The 19,315-nt window shown below is 42.6% G+C and overlaps 1 protein-coding gene across 2 annotated transcripts in view; it reads right to left on the reverse strand.

The window, feature by feature from the left end:
• The window catches only part of GLI3 (GLI family zinc finger 3), a 215,866-nt gene that overhangs the window by 30,197 nt on the left and 166,354 nt on the right, over positions 1–19,315 (reverse strand). Inside the window, exons 8-10 of one of the 2 annotated variants that reach the window (XM_056338041.1) lie at positions 14,236–14,452; positions 12,653–12,766; positions 11,239–11,379 (exon numbers count right to left, since the gene is read on the reverse strand). In XM_056338041.1, the coding sequence (XP_056194016.1) occupies positions 11,239–11,379; positions 12,653–12,766; positions 14,236–14,452 (472 nt within the window). Of the gene's footprint in view, positions 1–11,238; positions 11,380–12,652; positions 12,770–14,235; positions 14,453–19,315 lie in introns of both variants that reach the window. The other variant, XM_056338040.1, reaches the window with a different exon arrangement.

The following is a 19,315-nucleotide window of genomic DNA, read 5'->3' on the forward strand; positions in this document are numbered from 1 at the left end:
AGTCCAGAGCTACAGGGATGCTGCTCCCCAGCAGCCAGGCCAGGTGGGCTTCATCAGTCTGGACATACATACATCTTGTTTAAGGGCTTCTGAGACAAAGGGACAGAGAAGCTGTGTGGGCATTATTCCTATAAGCGGCCAAACTCCCAACAATATTTTGACCAAGTTTCCCTCAGTTTTAGACAAAGGCTCGCACAGGAGGAAGAAAGTTGGTACCATGCTCACATGTGCTGTGAAGAGTGAGATGCTATCTTTTTCATTAACTCAGCCTAAAGTGACGCAGTCTTAACTGAAGCACTCTAATCCTGGATTCCTCAAATTAGGAAGCACCAGAGCTCTGTAAATACAGGAAAGCTACTCGTCCTTCACACTCCAGAATGCTAAAAATAACCCACAAAACCATACTGGGTTTCCCTGGATGCCTTATCCCCTTCCCACACTGTCCTGACATGGGGGATCTACTCACAGGTGTACCTTAAACAAGGATCATAAATAAAACCAGTGCCAAGGGAATGAGAGAAGGAAAAAAAGTGACAGTGAACATTTCAGGTACAAATACTTGTGGGGCAAGCTCTCGCCCTCACTGAAAACGCTCTGAAAAAGATCCCTGAATTCAAGGGGGCTTGCCCTTATCTGGCAGAAATCACTGCTGAGGTAAGGTGCTAACTACAAGCAAAAGATGGGCTTAGCTGTGCTGTGTTTCTTTCTGAAAATGTAGTGAGTGTCTACCTGGTGCTGTGCTGCTGCTGTTCTTTCTTTTACTGCTTTCTTGACACATGTAGGAGAGGATAAAAGCCTAATGGGTGCGAGTGTCAGCACAATATAAATTACTACAAGGAAAACCTTGATGCATGGCTTGGGATCTGAAAGAAGAATGTCCACCATTGTTTGTGATTATGGATCACATCACAATCTAATAGCAATTTTTATTTAATCAATAATTTCCATGCTGAACAGACAGCCCTGTTACAGAGAATCGACAAGCAGGTACTGATAGCGACAAGGCTTGTTATTAATCTTTACCCTGCCAACATATCAACCAAACTCTGTAAAAAAGCACCACAAAGATGGATTTAGAAGTAGGTCTTTCTTTTTCTTTCTTTCTTTTCTTTCCGTCTTTCTTTTTTCTTTCTCCTTCTCTTCCTTTCTGTCTCTCTCTTTCTCCCTTTATTCCTTTGCCTTCTTTTCTTTTTAGCTACACAGCCCCATTACCCTTCTCCCTTTCCAGGTATGTAATGTTTCATACACTTCATATTCTAAGTTTATTTTAAAAACCTGGGGCTTGAATTACACAAAAAGGCAATTCATATTAAGCAATTTCACAAATCAGTGGGACCTAGCCCAGTGCTCAGTGTTAGCCATTATAGGCTAATAAATCATACTTTCTCTTTGAGATGTCAATCGCCAAAGTGCTTTGTAAAAATGTTGGCATCTGTAATTCAGCGAAGCCTTTTCATCTTGAAATAAGATGCTCCAGACTGATAACAAGAATAATCCTCTCCTGATCAAAAAAAAAATCTGCATTTTACCAATTAAAGCTGCTGCCAGAAGCCAAACGGAGCAGCACTGAGACTCCACTGTAGTTTATCTCTGCTAAACACAAGGAGGGATACAGTTAGAGCTTTGTTTCATTTTCAGCTTGACTACTTTATCTCACCGAGAACTGCAGCATCTCAGCCCTGCGATACATGTAAGAATGGTATATGCAGACCTCATACCTACAGTGCAAGCCACCAGAGGACCCACTCCTGACAAACCCACCACCCATTCCTTTTATTGATTAGGTACCAGAGACCCGGAAGAAAAAGTCAAGCTCACACAAAAGTTTAAAGCACTAGAAAACATTACATTTCTTTCAGCACGATAAAAGGCTCATCTGTTGTTTTTTTCTTTCTATTAAGAGGCTGTACAAACAAAAGAGACTGCAAAAGTGGATCTGTGCAGCCCAGCCCTCTCAAAATCAAAGGCAGAAGCGGCACCCGCGCCTGTGTTCACCTTGCCTGTCCCTGCCACTGTTGATGCATGCGGATCTGCCGCTTCTGTCTGAGAAAAAACACCTCCACATGCAGTAGCTGGGCCAGCGCTCATGGATTTCTATTCTTCCAGGCATCAGGTTTCTATAGGCAAACCTTCTGGGTAGAATATGGGCAGCTACAAGGGATAAAATGGCATTTGTGACAAAGATATGAATGGGCTGCACTGTGGGGAAAAAATCCTGTTCACTGGGAGACAATAAAAGCAGTGCAGAGACACACCACACCAAGCAGGGGACTCCTGAAGATTTGAGGGAGATCTTCCACAGGTTCAGCATAATAACAAGGGCTACATAGCAGCAAATCACTTAGCAAAGGCAAGGCAGGAAAAAGCTGCACAGAAACCGCAGCTCTGTCCAGGCACATCTGCTTTGTCCTGGCCACTTGGTCAGGACCAAAAAGTACCTGGAGTCAATGCACAAGCCCAACCTTCCCTGCAGCTCGGAGACAGCGAAAAAAACAGGCAGGGGCTTCCCTCTTCTGTTTTCTCCAGGATATGCCAACAAGAGTCAGAAGCCAAAGGGCCATCTCAGTTTGCAGCTTTACCCTTGCCTAGTGCTTGTCCCTCAGTCAGCGCCGGCTCCCCTGGGACTTGCCTGGCAGCTGCTTACCCTACACTTCTCCCCAAAACTCGAAGTCACCTGTGAAACACCACTAACCTGGAAGAGCTCACTAGCTGAACTCTCAGGCAAAATAAACACTTCAATTAAGTATGTATATCCACAAACCACCTAAATAGTGCTTTGTGATTAAAACCCCAGACAGGGGCCAAATGCTGCTCCAGCCACACACATCCCTTTCTGCTCAAGTGCCCACTTGTTACAATTTCAATCTCAATGGCTAGAGTAACTTCGGGGGGCACAGGAAGGAGGAGTGCTGTTCATCCCTACCTACAACAGTGAAAAAGAAGCATGATTTAAACGACTGTCATAGTTCAGCAACCTCTTTCAGGGACACCAACTTAAAGACAGTGATTCTGGCAACTCATGTGAGCAGCAGCTGTAGCAGCAGCGGACGAACAACTTTTCCTAATGCTGTGAAAGAAATGCTAATTACAGAGGAATTAAAATAAAAAAATGATTACATTTCTCTCTCTAAATCCCCTCTTTAATACTTCACAGATTAGAGTGGATTTATTTTTTTTGTAAACCTCTCTCTATCAAGAAGAGAAATCCCCACTTTATTTTTTTTATTTTTTCCCCTTCCCTGTGATTCATCAAAAGCCAGACTCTAGGTAGGGGAACTGCCGATGCGCTTGTGGAGGGGAGTGCTTGAGGGACCCGAGCAAAGCACAGCTGGCCTTTGGGTCAAGCCCCGAGTGAACCAGACCTCTTCATCAGGCAGCAGTGCTGACTTTGAACACTGCTGGAAGGCAGCGGGCATCACAGTGGTTGGTGGGGAGCAAGGATGGAGCAAGGATGTGCTGGGCAGGCAAACTGGGGCCGTGCCAGACCCCCAGGGCTACTGAGGCTACAGCTCAGCAGTGGGGTCTGTCTGCAGTTACTTAACCTTCAAACCCGGCAGCACTTAGATGGTTACCTTTGATGGGGGGGTCAAAGAGTTGCTTTATTTAAACAAGTCTGTGTTCGGTGCCCATATGGAAACCAGGAGAGAGCCAACATGTGCTTAGGGGCACAGACCTGCTTACTAGCCTTCCTATGTCATGTCATCAATCGCTGGGCTACAGACGAAGCTGCCATTCTGGTGCAGTTCAGAACTATGGGTTCAGCAGCCTATGATCCAGCACCGTAAGGTGGTGTCTTAATTCTAACTCAGCCTTTAAGCAGGCAGTGAAGAAGAGATTTCAAAATCTATAAAGTTGTGGACAGATCTTTCTCATGATTATTTGCTATATCGTATCCTCCCTCTCTCTCTCTTTCCTCTCCCTTGTTCCCTCTCATCCACAAAGATCAAATATACTGAGGGGATGCACAAACTGGAAAAAACTTTCCCTGGCACTTGCTCACCTCCAAGACAACTCCCATGTTGTCCCAACCTTCAGCCCAAGCCCTGGGCTTGTCTCACTTCTCGCATGATTTCCTTTGCCCACAGTGTTGCCTCTCCAAATATGGAATAGGGTCCAGACCCCAGAGATTAAAAAATAAGATAAAATAGAATAAAGCCACCAACAAAAAAAACTTTTGCTGTTGTACGTAAAACATTCTCCTTTTGTCAGGAAAGAAATGATTACTATAATGGATTTCATGTTCTTATCTATTCCTTACTCTTTTCAATTTAAAGGAAACATTTCTGAACCTTTCAGGGCAGTAGCTGTCACTGCCACGCACAATGAGCCTGCAGATGGGCTAAAGCCTCTCTGTGTTACTGTGCTACAGCCAAATAAAACTATAATGAAAATGCACTGAAAACTGCCTCTGCGAGGAAGAATTAAAAATTAAATAAATCCCTGCATGTATTTGGAGTTGCAGGCAAACTGGGATACATAATGACACCCCTTTGGGATTGTGAAGGGACTTGCTTCATGTAGCTGGGACTTCACCTGTGCCACGACCAGCTTGCAAGCACACCTCTACTGCCCAGAGGAAAGAAATCACTAACGCACAAAGGATCACCTGCCTTTTGGGGCAGCTGGGTGTAATTGCCGCATTCAGGCACAGATGCCTACCTGCACAGCTGGGAGAAGCACCCTGTGGGCTTTGGCAGCTTGGGGCTGTTTGCTCCAGGGAAAGTTTCTCCTCTGGCAAGCTGTAGGCAACACGCAGCGCTCGGGGTCACTTCCAGCTCCGCCACTGCAGCTGTCACTCAGGGGAAATACTCTAATCTGGTTTATTCTCCAGTTGCCAGTGGATCTTTTTTTAGAGAAGAGAGGTTAAACTCTTTCTAATCCAGGGGTCCTCAAACTACAGCCCACAGGCCGGACACGGCCCCCCAGGGTCCTCAATCCGGCCCCTGGTATTTACAGACCCCCCTGCCAGGGGTTGGGGGGAAAGCAAGCAGCCGCAGATGGCTGCCTGCCACTTCATCCGCGCGCTGGCCCCCTGGTTAAAAAGTTTGAGGACTCCTGATCTAGTCCTTATCTACCGCTCTCCTACAGGAGAGAAGCTGAGAAAGAAGCCGGAGGCCAAAGGCAGCCTGGTAGTGGAGGGAGTGAGACTTTCACATCTATTGACTTTGAGTATCCTTATTTTCTGGGCGTCCCAAATGAGCCACTCCAAAGAGGTCTAGTCTTTCTGAGAGTGGTGTGCTCCTCACCTCCTGATCAGATACATTCTTAAGTGATTTGAGGTGCACATCATTGATGACACCTCCTATCACAACAGAAGCCATGAAACCTGAGGAGAGGCAGGCTGTGGGCACAGCCCAGGTTCCATGTAGGTCCTCCATGGATTGCTGCCAGCTTCTGTTGGTCAGAGTGGAACCCATCCTTTTCTGTAGGAGCGGAGGAGAAAAAACATCAAGAACTTCACACAATGGTTCTTCTGGGTATCCTCAGGGCACTGCGACTAGCTTGAGAACATGTGGGCCCCTAAGAAACACAAGAAACTTTCCTCTGGTGTGAGAGGGGAGACTGATGGAGCCTTACAGCAGCTGCCCCAGGGCTTGCTGGGGGAGTGCTCCAGCCACCGGCTCTTTGCAAACAGGCGGAAGACCTCAGCAAACGAAATCCTGAATGTAAGCCACTGCCATCAGTTTAGGGCTTTCTGATCTCATCTAATCAAATGTAACAACAATGAGAGATTTTTATTGCTGTACAATTAAGGAGAAAACCCTAACGAAGAACAGCTCTACAGTTCTTCAAGCACGTTTTTTTAAAAAATGAAAAAAAATAACTACCATGAAGGCTACACAGCAAGGGGGATGAGAAATAGGCAGCACTGCATTTTTCTGATTGCCATTGTATTAATATTTAACAATAACTTCAGTCATTTCCTTGAAGGATGATTTTCTTAAACAAACTTTTATCTTTAGTGTCTAACCCTTTTGCAATATTTTATTCTAAAACTGATTTCGGGGGGGGGGGGGGGGGAGATAAACTGCAACAAAAAGCAGATTTATAAAAATATACAGTATCTTATTAGCTTCTGGGCGTTCAAGTGCATTTATCACATATTTAAAACAAACTTGAGCTCAGCTAAGCCCAATTATAATATCTCGCTGGGCAGAGAAATTAATTAAACAGCTGAATGATAAAGACCCCAGCAGCAAACTGAGGCTTTAAAATAAATAAGATCTTTTTTTTTTTTTTAATAAGAAGAAGAAAGGAAAGAAAGAAACCTATAATACACATGTTCAAACAGTAATGTAAGCAATCTTTTCAGCAGTGCAATGCACTGTAAATAAGACTAGCTGGCAGGAGAATGCAGTGGTGGCTCTAACACAGCTCTCCAACTTTACGATTTGCTAATGTGCAACACACGTATCCCTCTTGCACCAACTTCAAATAACCCTGGGATCCCAGAAGTATAGCTCAGCAACAACCAGGACAAGGGCAGAACTTGTCAGGATTTAAGAGCTTTCAGCAAACTCTTCAATTGCAGCCAGTACCCTATTCCATAGAAGGATATCAATTATAGATAGTGACTTGCTTTAGCAGGGCAGTCGGTACTGTCAGACGCTAGATAGACAACCATGAAGAATCATGAATCTTTCTATTAACTGTAAGAGAGAAAGGGGGGGGGGGGGGGGGGGAAGGATGGATAGGTGCTATAAATAAGGCAGAGTGTCTGAATGGTTTAACACCTTGCCTTTTGGTGTATGTATCATGAAAATTTAACCACACTGAATTCTAAGCGGCACATATCGCTTGAAAATAAGAGCTCTCGCACCAAAATCATTTCAGTGTCAAACCCTTCTGGGTGGGTCAATAACGATTCTTTTATGTAGCTTTTCAGTTACTTATTCATAGCAGACCAGGTTCTGTTCATAAATTCAGTCAGAAAACACTGCCTCTTGGGGCCTAAGCACACTTCCACTAGCGCCCACATTTTACAGTAATAACAGCAGGACTTTGCTACAGAAAGTAAGGCAGAAAAATGCCATCAAATGCTGACTATTGTTCCCAAGGTTGCAATTTCTGCTCTAAAGCTACACCACATACTCAGACACAGATTATGTTTGTATTTACTATTTCATACATGCTATATGTACATGCACATCACTTTGCAATGCAGATATTGCTATCTGATTCACCTACGGTTGATTTCAAAGTAAATCAGGTCCCATCATTCCCAAAAACATAATAGAGTTATCCTCATGTGACAAAAAGACCAGAATATACACAAATTCTTATTTACTTCTTTCAAAACACATGCATACATGCTTGCGTGTACACCCTACATGTGATGGGAGTAATGACATCTATAACGTGAACTGTGTGCATTTGTGTGTTGTGGAAAAGCTCTCCCAAGCTCTGCTCAACCTGGTGCACCTACAATTCATGCTGAGGTACCGAACCCTTTAGGAAACAAAATAAACAGCTAGAAATATACTTCCATCTCTTCCCTAAACACTGCAGTTCCTCTAGAATTCCAGTGCTTTGGGATGCAATGTCTGGATAACAGTCTGTTCCACGCCATCAGACATCTTGGGTCTGATATCTTACTATTCTGTATAGCTACAAGCAGCAGCTTTATTCACCTTAAAAAAAAAAAAAAAAAAATGCACATTAAAAGACTTACTGCTAGCCTGTGTAGATCCTGAAAATTTAGCCTTATCAGGATGTAGATGAATGCTTTTTTTAAGCCTTTTTTCTGAAACTCTGCATTTTACAAATTTCTTCTTCCCAGGTGAACTTTCAAAGCCCAGGGAACTGGTTTAGAGTGTTGAACAGGTGAAAGAATACTTGAAATACTTCCAAGTGAAATATACAAATGTATTTTCCTTTCTACTGAGTATATGCTACATACCATGTACTCAATGAAGTGGGTGACAGGGAAGGTGTTTCATGCAATCCTTTGTGAAGGTCTACATAGACCACTCTTAGTTTCACTATACAGTTCACTTGACTACCCATAGTATGGGCAAGTAGGTGTGTGTACATGGTAAAATGTAGTATCACATGTGTAGTGCTGTATCACCCCCACCCAACTTCTGAACACGTGACTGTAGCTCTCTGCTCACGCTAATCACCCTTTCTGAGTGTCTGGGAATACAGGTAAGCTGGCAGATGTTATCCAAATACATCTTGCTAAGGCAATTTAAGCCTTTATTTATGCCAGTTGCCCCTGTCTTGATGATCACTACCCCACAGTAGAGTCAACAAAACAGGATGGCTGCCTATACTTTTTATGTCCCAGATAGCAGTCCAGCATCTTACTCCAAAAACTCCCTTCCAAATCAGCTGGAGCAACTGAGGTTCTGCTGAGTCTGCCAGCAGGTTGGGAATCACCTGCAACATGGCAGAGTTCTGCTGCAAGACTTAAAGGCTAATAGCACGATACTAGCTACAGTCCCACCTGTACACAAGCTAGCTCAGGCAACTCCAGACAGCATGGAATAACCTGATGTACGTGGCCCTGGAGCTGCAGGGTGAAGACCTCATGCCCATATCAGGGCCATTCCCTCTTCTGCATTTGAGCAGTGCCTAACAGCACGGGACTCTGGTCTAGCACCACAGGACTCCTGATGAGGCCTCTAGCTGCTACTGCAGTGTAAATATTCCCGAGTCAAGGATGTATGCATGCCACTGAGACACACACCCTGTCTGTGCCAGTTCAGGTGCACACATGCACAAGCGAAGTCAGGAATTCACCCAGTGCAAAGACACTGAGGTAAGCGCAGCTACGGCAGTTTGTATTTACTGGGGTTTACCCACCAGCATTGGGTAGGAGGCATGCATGAACCACATCAGTGGGAAGATTTTCAAGGACCAAAGTGTTGCCCAGGTACTAAACGCTTTCTGCCAGAGTCACGCACCTAAGGAAAACCAGGACTGCCCGCCCGTGAAGCCCTCCCGAGAGGTGGACCCCGTTTCCCTAGCTGCTGCAGGTATACATCGGAGGGCTGAGGCAATCAAGGGCAGACAAAATGTGGGACAGACTGGGGTGAAGGGCGAGACTTTCAAACAGAGTTAGATGTCTGAAGCCCTTTGCTATTCTGGACAGAAATAACTCGCTCAAGTCCCTACAGCAGGGCTCTGTCGGAGCAGCAAAAGAAATCACAGACCAGGGCCCCATCACTGAGTCACGCTGACTCTTACAGCGTGATTTGTGCTACTTGAATGTGATGGTTGCGATGATGAATTTATTGTCTTCAGGGTATCAAGTCAAGACTTGCACCTCGTAATCTTAAATGCCATCGTAACATATCTGAATCCTGAGCCCTGCCAAAAAGTACTCCTTGTATCACAGAAACATTTTTTGTATCGCTTTTTTACGTCTAGAGAAACCCATTTCAGATGTTGCTATTGTGCAGAAATATAATACACTTTTCTTTAGAAGAGTCTTGATTGTGACCCTTATAATATAGTCACTTTCGCTATAAAAATCACACCAGAAACAACACATGCATTTAAAAATACCCCAAACAATCAAACTATCACACTGTCAGTTTAATTTGCCTTAAACCACAAAACATTAGCTATTAACTAACAGGCATAGTGAAATTCAATTAAATTTTACATCTGAAACGTCACAAAATCCTCTTCCTGTTTTTCATTACCAAGGGCACCTTTATTCTGAATTTCTCTTTTATTTCATGTATTTTGGTGTAAATCATTTATCATCACTGGATCGTTTCTGAATATTGAGAAAGGTTTTCCAGGCATCATAAAGCTTCAGCCTTACAATTATTAGCAGATAGAAAGACTGTGCCTGTGCAGAGCCCCAGATGATGTCAATTGGTCTGTTTGCACGGAATCAATTGCAAGACCAACACTTGATCTTTTAAATGTGTCCAATCCTTTGCAGCAGCCATTTGTATGGCATTTTTTTCCCAAAAAGAAAGATATTGTGACACCAAAAGAGTCTCTCCTCACATTTAATTTTGGCCTATTAAAATGTTAGGGAATTATCTGTGCAAAATGTGTCCAAATGATTCTTAAAAAATATTACATTTTTATTTAAGATTTAGGTTTTGATAGTCTTACATTAATTATTATTGTTGCTACAGTTGTTACTACTACTGCCTAATAATAGCAAGAAACTGAATATACATCATGATGACCAAGTACAACACCAAGAGGCTCTCACACTCCAGCAAGTGAAAGCTGGCATTGCTTTACTAAAGTCAGCTTTGCAGCATCGATTTATCATTTTGCATAGTGTCTGGAAATATATGATGGGTATTTTTTATTTATTTGGGGTAGAAAAGTACTTTTTTCAACAAGGTATTTCAGTAGCACTGGCCACATTTTGCAATAGATTTTGCATGATCTCCAAGAAAGAATTAAACAGTTTTCTACAATATATACAATTCTGACACACTGATGATTAGCTCAAGATGTTCTTCTCTAATCTGTACTAGCAACTCTTTTTCCCCCCCTGCCCCCCCCGCCCCGAGTATTTGATATGATCTGTGATGCTGGTAATTAAGAGAGGTGCTGCTAGCTAAGAAGGCTGGAAATGTTGTGGGGACTGCACTTGCCAAGTTATATTCTATATTTCCGTTTTTCATTTTCTAGCTTACAATACTACAAAACAGAAAAAAAATATCATTTCTTTTGGAGAGGTGGCAGGGAGGAATAAAAAACAAGGAAGACAGACTAATATTTGGCATAGCATAAAAAAGACCATACAGTTTGCTTTTGCTAAAAAGACTGAAATAACTCAGTCTCCATGTATTTAGCCAAATAACCACCTTCAGTTTACACACAACAGTAAACTGATACTAAACCCCCGCTTAGGGAAGGGGAAGAATTCCCCTCACCCATTTCTACTGTTACAGTCCCTTTGGGGAGAAAAAAAATCAAACTTGGCTAAAGGTTAATAATAATTCATGTCCAGCTTACTATTACTCAATAACTATCAAAGTCTCTAACTCAAAATAGCGTTTGCTGGCTTACAGGATCAGAGCCATTACAATCTCTATTGAAGACTTTATTGAATTTTACACTAAGCTTTAGCTGACTGAACAGGTCAAGCACTGTGGCTCCGAGTTTTCTTTATTCTCAGAAACTCATAAACCCCTCTCCAGTTTGCAGCGCTGTTAGCTAAGAAACTTGACTCAGCACAGGGTCAGAGAACCCGACCCCCATGAAAAAGGTCACGTAGTTTTAAAACCCAGCTCCTGAATACCATTAACTTACATGCACTAGCTGTTCCTGCGTGTCAAACTCCCGGGAACAGCCTTCCCAGTGGCAGTTTGTCTCATAGACCACTTCAGGCTCCTGTTTGCTTTCATCTTTGTCCCCTTCCTCTTTTACCAGGGTCACTCCTTCTGGCTGTTCCTGGAGAGAGGAAAAAAACAGGGGTGAGGAGAGAAGAGAGGAAATTCTAAAACTGAGAAGGAAGAAAAGTGAATTACTTCAGCATTAAAAGAAAGATGATGGGACAGGGGGATTATTTTCCTCTAAGTTCACTATGTTACTCCATTCTAAAAAGTACCGAAGCCCAAAACAGGCCTGGTAAGCCAGAAGCCATTTGCAGACTATACGTGTAAAATACATTTTTCCTCCCCAGAAGTACTCACTCCAGAGAGCATCTAAAAAAGTCCCTTTGCTTTTCAATTAAAAGCAAATCATAAAGGCTTGGCTTCCCTCTCCCTACACTTAAGCACCTTGTTATTTGTACACTTGCTGCTTGCGAAAAAGACAATATTCAATATAGTTGAAATAAATGAATTTGACTTTAGTACTAGGATTAGACACAACCCGGATCACCAGTATTCCACAGCGTGTTTTCATTGTTAATCCATTAACATTTTTTCACACTAAAACCTTTCCAAGAGCAAACTGCTAACTTTCAGGCTACTTGTTAGTCTGTTCTCATCCATAATATGTGCATGAAACGGGTGAGCCGGGGCAGAGAGTATTTAATTTTGATTTTTGACTTTCCACCTTCAGTTCCTCAAGTGCTTCATTCACTCCAGTTTGTTATTTGCTGAGGTTAAGAGAGTCAGATGTAAGCATAAACGTTTGGTTCAGATTATGCACTCGTGCTATTTTTCCATTTCAAACCTGCTAAAGAATTCAGACAGACCTCTACTTTCTTTTCATGGATTCACTCACTAGATGGAGGCTCTGATTCTCATCTCTCCGAGTCACCGCAAATTGGGATTTGCTTTATTAAAACCAGTGGCATTGACTGGTATAGAAAGTCTAGCGAGTGAGACAGGAGCCCAGCGCTGAGGCCTCAGTGCAGTACAGTGCTAAGACCCGGTCAAAGTCAAGGTGGCATAAGTATTTTTGCTGAACAGAAAAGAAGTCCTCAGTAAAGACCTGAATGCGTCGTTCGCTTTTCCATGGCAAACAGAGGGTTGAGCGCTCTCTAACTGATCAGAGGCACCTCTCCACCTGCCTCCTCCCTCTCTGCCCTCTTCTGCAGCAGCCCCTCACAGCTCACATTTAAGCCAGGCCACCCTGAGCCCAGCCTGCCTGTCTGTGTGCGCTGAATGAAGGGCCATACGAGTGCAGGAAGGCTGAAAACATGTGCTACAGGCAAGGTGCGTTTTCCCTCCAGCAGGAAGATAAAAGGTTTATGGGTGTACCCTGACCGCCATACCTGCACGCTTCCTGCTCCCGGGCTGGGCAGGTCCTCGTCAGGCTTTATCTTGGAGCGCTTGTTGTGCATGGGATCTCCAGTGCTGCTCACGGCAGATTCACTTGTGGGTTTATTCTGCTGCAGGCACGTTGGTTGTTTTGGTGGGGTTTTTTTTTCCCCCCGAAAGAAGACAAAATTAGACGGTGATAAATATGTAGCTCCAAACAAAAATATGCAGCATCTGCTCAGCAACATTATTTGGAGAAGCTACACTGTTAATTATATTGGATGTGCAATTACATTGTGCTTCAATTACATAGCATTAACTCGCAGAAGAGCTGCCTTGCTCAACCTTGTAATGGAGCAGGGAGGGAACAGGGAGGACGGCGTTTGATGTCGTTCCTTGCTACAAACCAATAGCAGTTTTGTCAGGCCAGGGACGGGTAGGAAGAACTTGATTTTCCACATAATGATGACTTCAGAAAGGCAATTTTGAAAAGCAAAATCACTGTGTGCTCATTCAAATAAACACAAGGGCAAGATTTATTTTTTCACACTTGGAGGAAAGGTTTTGCACTGAACATTGGCACACAAAAGCTCTTTTACTGTGTTTCCCATTATAATGGTAGATAGAAAGAAAAACTGAACACTAGTGCAAGGCTTAGCCAAAAAATCCTAGGTGAAGTCCTGGGTCCTCCCAAGTAAATAGCAAAACTGCTGCTGACATGAACAGGCCAGAATCTTGGTTTTTGCTTGCTGTGCTAGACTGAACACCATTATCTACACCTGCAAATGGATCTTGTAGGAATCCAGAGATCTTTTAGAGATATCTGAACTTGCATGGACCCCACAAAAAATCAATATGCTTCCTACAGGAGCATGTTCTGCTTCTACATTTGTAAAAGCTAGCCAGGAGATAAACAGCTCCCAGATTGATAAATAACCTATCCCAGGTCATCTGGAAACAAACAGCACTAGCTAATAACAGGCGAACCACAAACTGTGATAAACTCCATGTTACAGGCCTGATTCACGGCTGCACATCGCCAGCTTTTGAGAACACACCTTGGTTTACTGAAATGATTAATTCAAAGTCATTTGAAGTCCAAATTTGCACAAATCAGAGAAAAAAAACCTTCAAGTCTCTGCACTATCCTTGAGATCCTCTGTTTCTCACAGACAGGAGTGAGTTACTTCAAGTTACACCTGTGTCAGGAGGGCAGAGTATGACCCTGTGTATATTACAGCCGATCTGATTTGGAGTTGAAGCTGCTCATCTTCAAAATTTTGGTGTTTTTGATGCATTTTCCTCCTCTTTCTTACTGCCCACTATTAAGTTCCTGTAAGATCCAGGACAGACAGTTTGGAATGAGAAGCTGCTACAGCGCACTGAAGTATTTATGAGGACTAAAAAGCACACTACCAATCAGGAACCACGCATACACTCCTGTGATTTATAATAAAGGGACTGCAAATGCTATAGCTGCAAGAAAACTGTTATCGAAGGGTCTCAGTGACAGTGCTGATTAATTGCCATCGAGACAATGCCATTTATTTCATTTTTAAATTAATGGGGTGCACAGATTTCTTTTGTTGTCTCTCACCTGTGTGGACTCAGAAGGTCCAGAGCTGACCTGGACAGGGTTCAGAACACTGGGGATGCCGGGAATAGGTCTCTGGGTAGGAAAAGTTGGAGCAGGATGGATGAGTGGAGGGCTGTGTCCAAAGGCTGAACCTAGGGTTTGCTGACGACTTATAATTTGCTGATGCATTTGCTGGAGGGATACTGGTGTAGGAGGGTATGTGAAACTCAGAGCAGGGCTGAATTTGGGAGAAAAAAGGAGGGAAGAGGGAGGAAAAAGATGAGGGTCATTACAGTATGGAACTGTACAGATTAAACCATTAAAATAGATTGGATATATTTACATTAAGTCATGTCCCTTCCTCCCTCCCCCTCATATTTTTCTTTGTGCCCCAAAGGATGATAAATCCTATGTTTAAATCCAGAATTGGCCTGGATTTCCTAGTGAGTGCAAAAATGATACCATAACAAAACATAACATTTTTTCCTCACATTTACCAGGCAACTACAGAAAGCCGACTGAAATAAAATTCAGGAAAACTGAAATAAAAGGCAAGCAGTTCAATAACAGCTATTTATTGCAATAACAAACTTTATATAAAGAGAAAGAATGGGTGCCTACATGCTTTATAGTACTTTTATTGATAATGCAGTTCCCCTATGTTCGCGTGTATGAAGCAGTTCCTTTAATCTTGGCTCATGCTACGCTCTTTCATATGTCTCTAGATCTTATTACAAGAGGAGAGAAAATCAATTGGTTAAATGTGTTCTGAACACCATGCTTGTCATATCACTCATTTGTTTGCAAAGATGGAAAGCTCAGTTCATCCAGAATGTCACCTAAAGAATTTCCATCAGTGCCGTTTGGTTACAGAAACTGATGGATTAACCTTTCCCCTCTGAAATTGGTGATCAATGAGTTTCAATGTAGAAATATTCCAATGGGAAAGCACTTCTCCTTCTTCCAGTTAAACAACATTAAATGTCTATTAAAGCCCATTATGCATGTTAATACCTGTCATCACTTCATTACTTCACCATATTTCCCAGACTACAGTGACTTGGGAGGAAATTACACTGCCATCTAAGGACCTATTCTGTGGGTAGTGCCAAACCATTCTTTGTGTCACACTCGAGAAATAAATGGTGTGGAACTAAATCTTCACACACAGGAATATGAGACTCTCCTGTAAACATTTGCCAATAATTTAAAATCATAAAAAAAACCAAAAAAAACCCAACCAAAACCAAAAAGAAGAAGTAGTGTATTAATTGATCTTCTTTTTCTTAAAAAAAAAACCCAAACAGCTAAACAACCACAGTTCAAAAGAGACATACAAATTTAAAACATTAGGTCTTCAAAGAGAGGGGTTCAAGCACAATACCTTTTAAAAATCAAGGCTTCTAATGTCATATGGGTGGGTTTAATCCGAGTTTACAGTCTGGAGTCTTAATTGCTGTTGCTGTTAAGTGCATTAACTGAAAATACTGCCATACAAAAAGAGCTAAAATAATTTCAACCATTTTAAATAATAATTCTACAGAAAGTCTGTGTTCATTAATCTGACTATACATTTTGTCTGTTTGACTACAATCCATAAAGAGACAGCTTCAATGTGATTACATTACTATTATTCCTGGTGAGAACTTTGCATTACAATAGTTTGCCCATTTAGGACAGAATATCATTAAGAATACCCTGGGAGAATTTTACTGGTCTTTGAGGAACTCTCTTTTCATTTTGTATTGTATTCTTTTTAATAAAGGGAGGCAGAAATGTAGTGAAAACAGTAATTGTTCACAGCAAGAGTTAGGGAGAAATCTGTAATAATATTCAGTTATTGCAGCTCTAGAGTCCCTGCTAGTGTTCCTGTAAGCAACCATGGATGATTACTGCATGACTTAGCTAAGGTAGCCACTACGGATGATTGATAGGGCATTAATCAAAAGATGCATATCAGGCTCAGAATTTGTTCACAAGCTTTCTTCTAATAGCTGATTTCATGTTCACCGAGCTCTATGCCAGTTTGTTCAATTTATTCTTCAGCGCACAAGCCATTCATCAAAGAACACAATGATTTAACACCCCTTTTCCTTTTTAGCGAACAAACATTCCTAAGTGTAACTACTCCGGTCTGTTCATTAAAAAACATACAATTACAATGTCATACATAAGGCTGAAACAATGCCTCCTTACTATACGCCAGCATTTATTGCTTCCATATATACACTGTGAGTTCTTCTCGTACACTTCAAACACTAGTTGGCACCATCCTGAAGATGCTATCAAATTCATCAAGATCAACAAATGCAGCACAGAAACAATTTGGATGAAGTATTTTAGTCCACTGTGAGTGGTTAATGCCTAGGACATCCTCACCCTTCAGCTGAATCAGTTTAAAAGGAAAAAAAATAATTGACTGATTTCATTGGGAGCTCCAAGCACATAGCACCCTTGGAAATACATGTTGGGGTTTTTCCTTTCTAGATGTTTAAGCCTGCACAAAAATACCTAGCTTTGCGAGTCCAGGCTCAAAAATGGTAATATTCTTCAAATCCTACATGCTAAAAAGACAAACTTACGATTCAGCCACAAGACGTGACTGACTTAAGATCTCAGCTCAGAGATGCAGAACCTGCCCCTCACTGCTCTGTGACTACAGTTACATGAGCACCTGAATCTAACATTAACTTTTTTAATCTATCTAAAGCAAGAGCACAGGAGATCCCTCCCAAACACTTCAGAAGGGGCAGGAAGGAACAGATGTGATCTGAATATATTTTTATCTCAATAGGAGGCTGTTACAGTGACGCTGACAAGAGACCCAGCAACTTGGATGCTGAAGAGGAACATCTGGCCCCAAACAGGCAAGACTGCAGGAGCACCAAGACGGATACATACAACTTGCCCTTCATGTAGCCCACTCATATTTTCTACGGTTTGGCAATATTCTCCGCTCAGTCTCTCCAAAGATGGGAAAAGACTGCTATGTCAATAGGGTATTTTTGGTCAAGCACCCCTCCTTCAAGTTCTCTGCCCCATGCAGAGGAACACAAAAAGTGATGATGCCTCCCCAACGGCAAAGTACCTTTCTCATAACAGGACAAAAGCAGCTCTGCTTCAACAAATACAGAAGCTAGTTTCACTGGCCTGCAGTGACATGCCTCACACCAGTACAGTGCAAGTGCTCAAACGTTAAGAGATTCACTATTCCCACCTCTATATAAATAAAAATTGCTTCCATCAAGAGGACAGGTTTTACCTCACAGGGTTGTCCTCTTCATCTGCATCTGCTTTAACACCACATGAGCCTCCAGAAGAAGGATGCTAAGTCAGGCATCGACAACTTCTGTCCAACTTGCAAGCAAGTACCCTTCTGGGGTACAGCAGAGGAGGCAGACATCATCTTAGCTAGTGGCTCTTACTGGAAAACAACACCACCACCACCAGCAGATGCATTAAGACACAGCTGGACAGATGGGCTAAGGGAAGGAGGAATCCTTATTTCTTTAGTATCTTTTGCCCTGTGCTCAGCAGCAATGGTTGAGTCTGAGGCACTAGGATTTTCTGATGGAGCCTGGCAACCTGCAAATCACACCCTCTACCTCCAGATTCAAACATCTCAGACTGAAGTGAAGATGAGATCGTGAGGGAGCAGAGGAATAGCTAGCACAGCTCAGGGGAGTACTCAAAAATGGTTCAGCCACCAGGGTGATTTTTTAAATCGCTCAGAGCACTGCCTTCAAATAATTATCTCCAGCTGTTTCTGGAGAGCTCTCCATAAGGCAAGATGACCTGCCCAGGTTTGACGTCACTCACATGCAAGATGTTGTCACAGGGTAGCCTGGACAATTTTTCTGATCTGAAAAGATCAGAAGGATGTGAAGAGAAGAGAAGGTGGCAGGTCTTCCTCTGCTTTTCAGAAACCATTCAGGCTGCTCGACAATAAAGTTGATGATGTGGGACAAAATGAAGAAAAAAATATCAAAGCTTACAACACTGCTGGCACAGAGCGCTCTGTTGGGAAGGGGACACCTGTATTCCTGCCCTCCTTCTCAAAGTTTTTAACACACTTTGTTCAATAATTCTTTAATACGGGATGTGTGAAGAATCCCGGTAGCCCAGACAGCTCTTGGACCCCATGGGATCTCCCTGCCTTGATGGGCAGCTCTATGCCCTCTTGCTGGCCCCACCAAGCTAACGTTGCTTTCTAGCCAGGAGGCCAGCATCAGCAGGAAGGGTGGGCAGCAGCACCACCTGGCCTTGCCCAGCCCATGCAGCCATGCCTGCTCAGAAATGTTGATCAAGATGGCACTGGTGTCCCTCAGTAACTGCCTAAAAATCGTGCTGTAAAGAGCCATGCAGTAAAGAGGCGGAAACAAGACCTGAAAGTAATCACTTTGAGTGTCCAGAACTACTAAAACCAACAACCAGCTTTTTTTAAAAGCAATGAGTGGTTTCAGAGGCCTTAACTTGCAGCACATTTCTTTCAAGATACCTTAAAGAGGCTTCATTTCAGAGAAGGGGTGCTCAACACTTCCAAAATCCAGATGCCAGAAGAATGCAAGATGCCTGCCTCAACCGTTCACATTTTCCAAAACACCAGTCACTTGCAAAAAAATCTGGATTCACAGAAGTGTGAATTATTAATCTTTTTCTTCCATACACCTACTGAGAAATGAAAACCTACACCACTGTAGGGAATCTGATTTGTATTTCCTTTACAGAGGTTTTTCTTTAAACAAAGTAGAAAAGGGAAAAAACAAAAAGATGAATGCATATAAGACCACTAATAAACTACATGCAAGTTATCTTTTTAGTTGTTGAGTTTTATAGGGAATAAGGGTTAGAAAAAACGTATAATACTTCTGCTTAAGCAATCAATAACTCATATACACTGACAGAAAAGCCCATCAGTGATATAATTCATTTTTTCCATACTGTGGGTTTCTGTGTCTGTCAGTCTGTCTCTCTCTTCTCTCTGCAAAGTCTCAAACTCCCTTCACTGGAGGTAAAGCAGGGCAGTGAACTACATTGCAATTACATGAGCACATCAAATTTTAAGGAACAGACTTCAAGAAGAAGAAAAACAGACATTATA

The sequence above is a fragment of the Falco biarmicus genome, chromosome 4 (assembly GCF_023638135.1).
Source record: "Falco biarmicus isolate bFalBia1 chromosome 4, bFalBia1.pri, whole genome shotgun sequence".
NCBI lineage: Eukaryota > Metazoa > Chordata > Aves > Falconiformes > Falconidae > Falco > Falco biarmicus.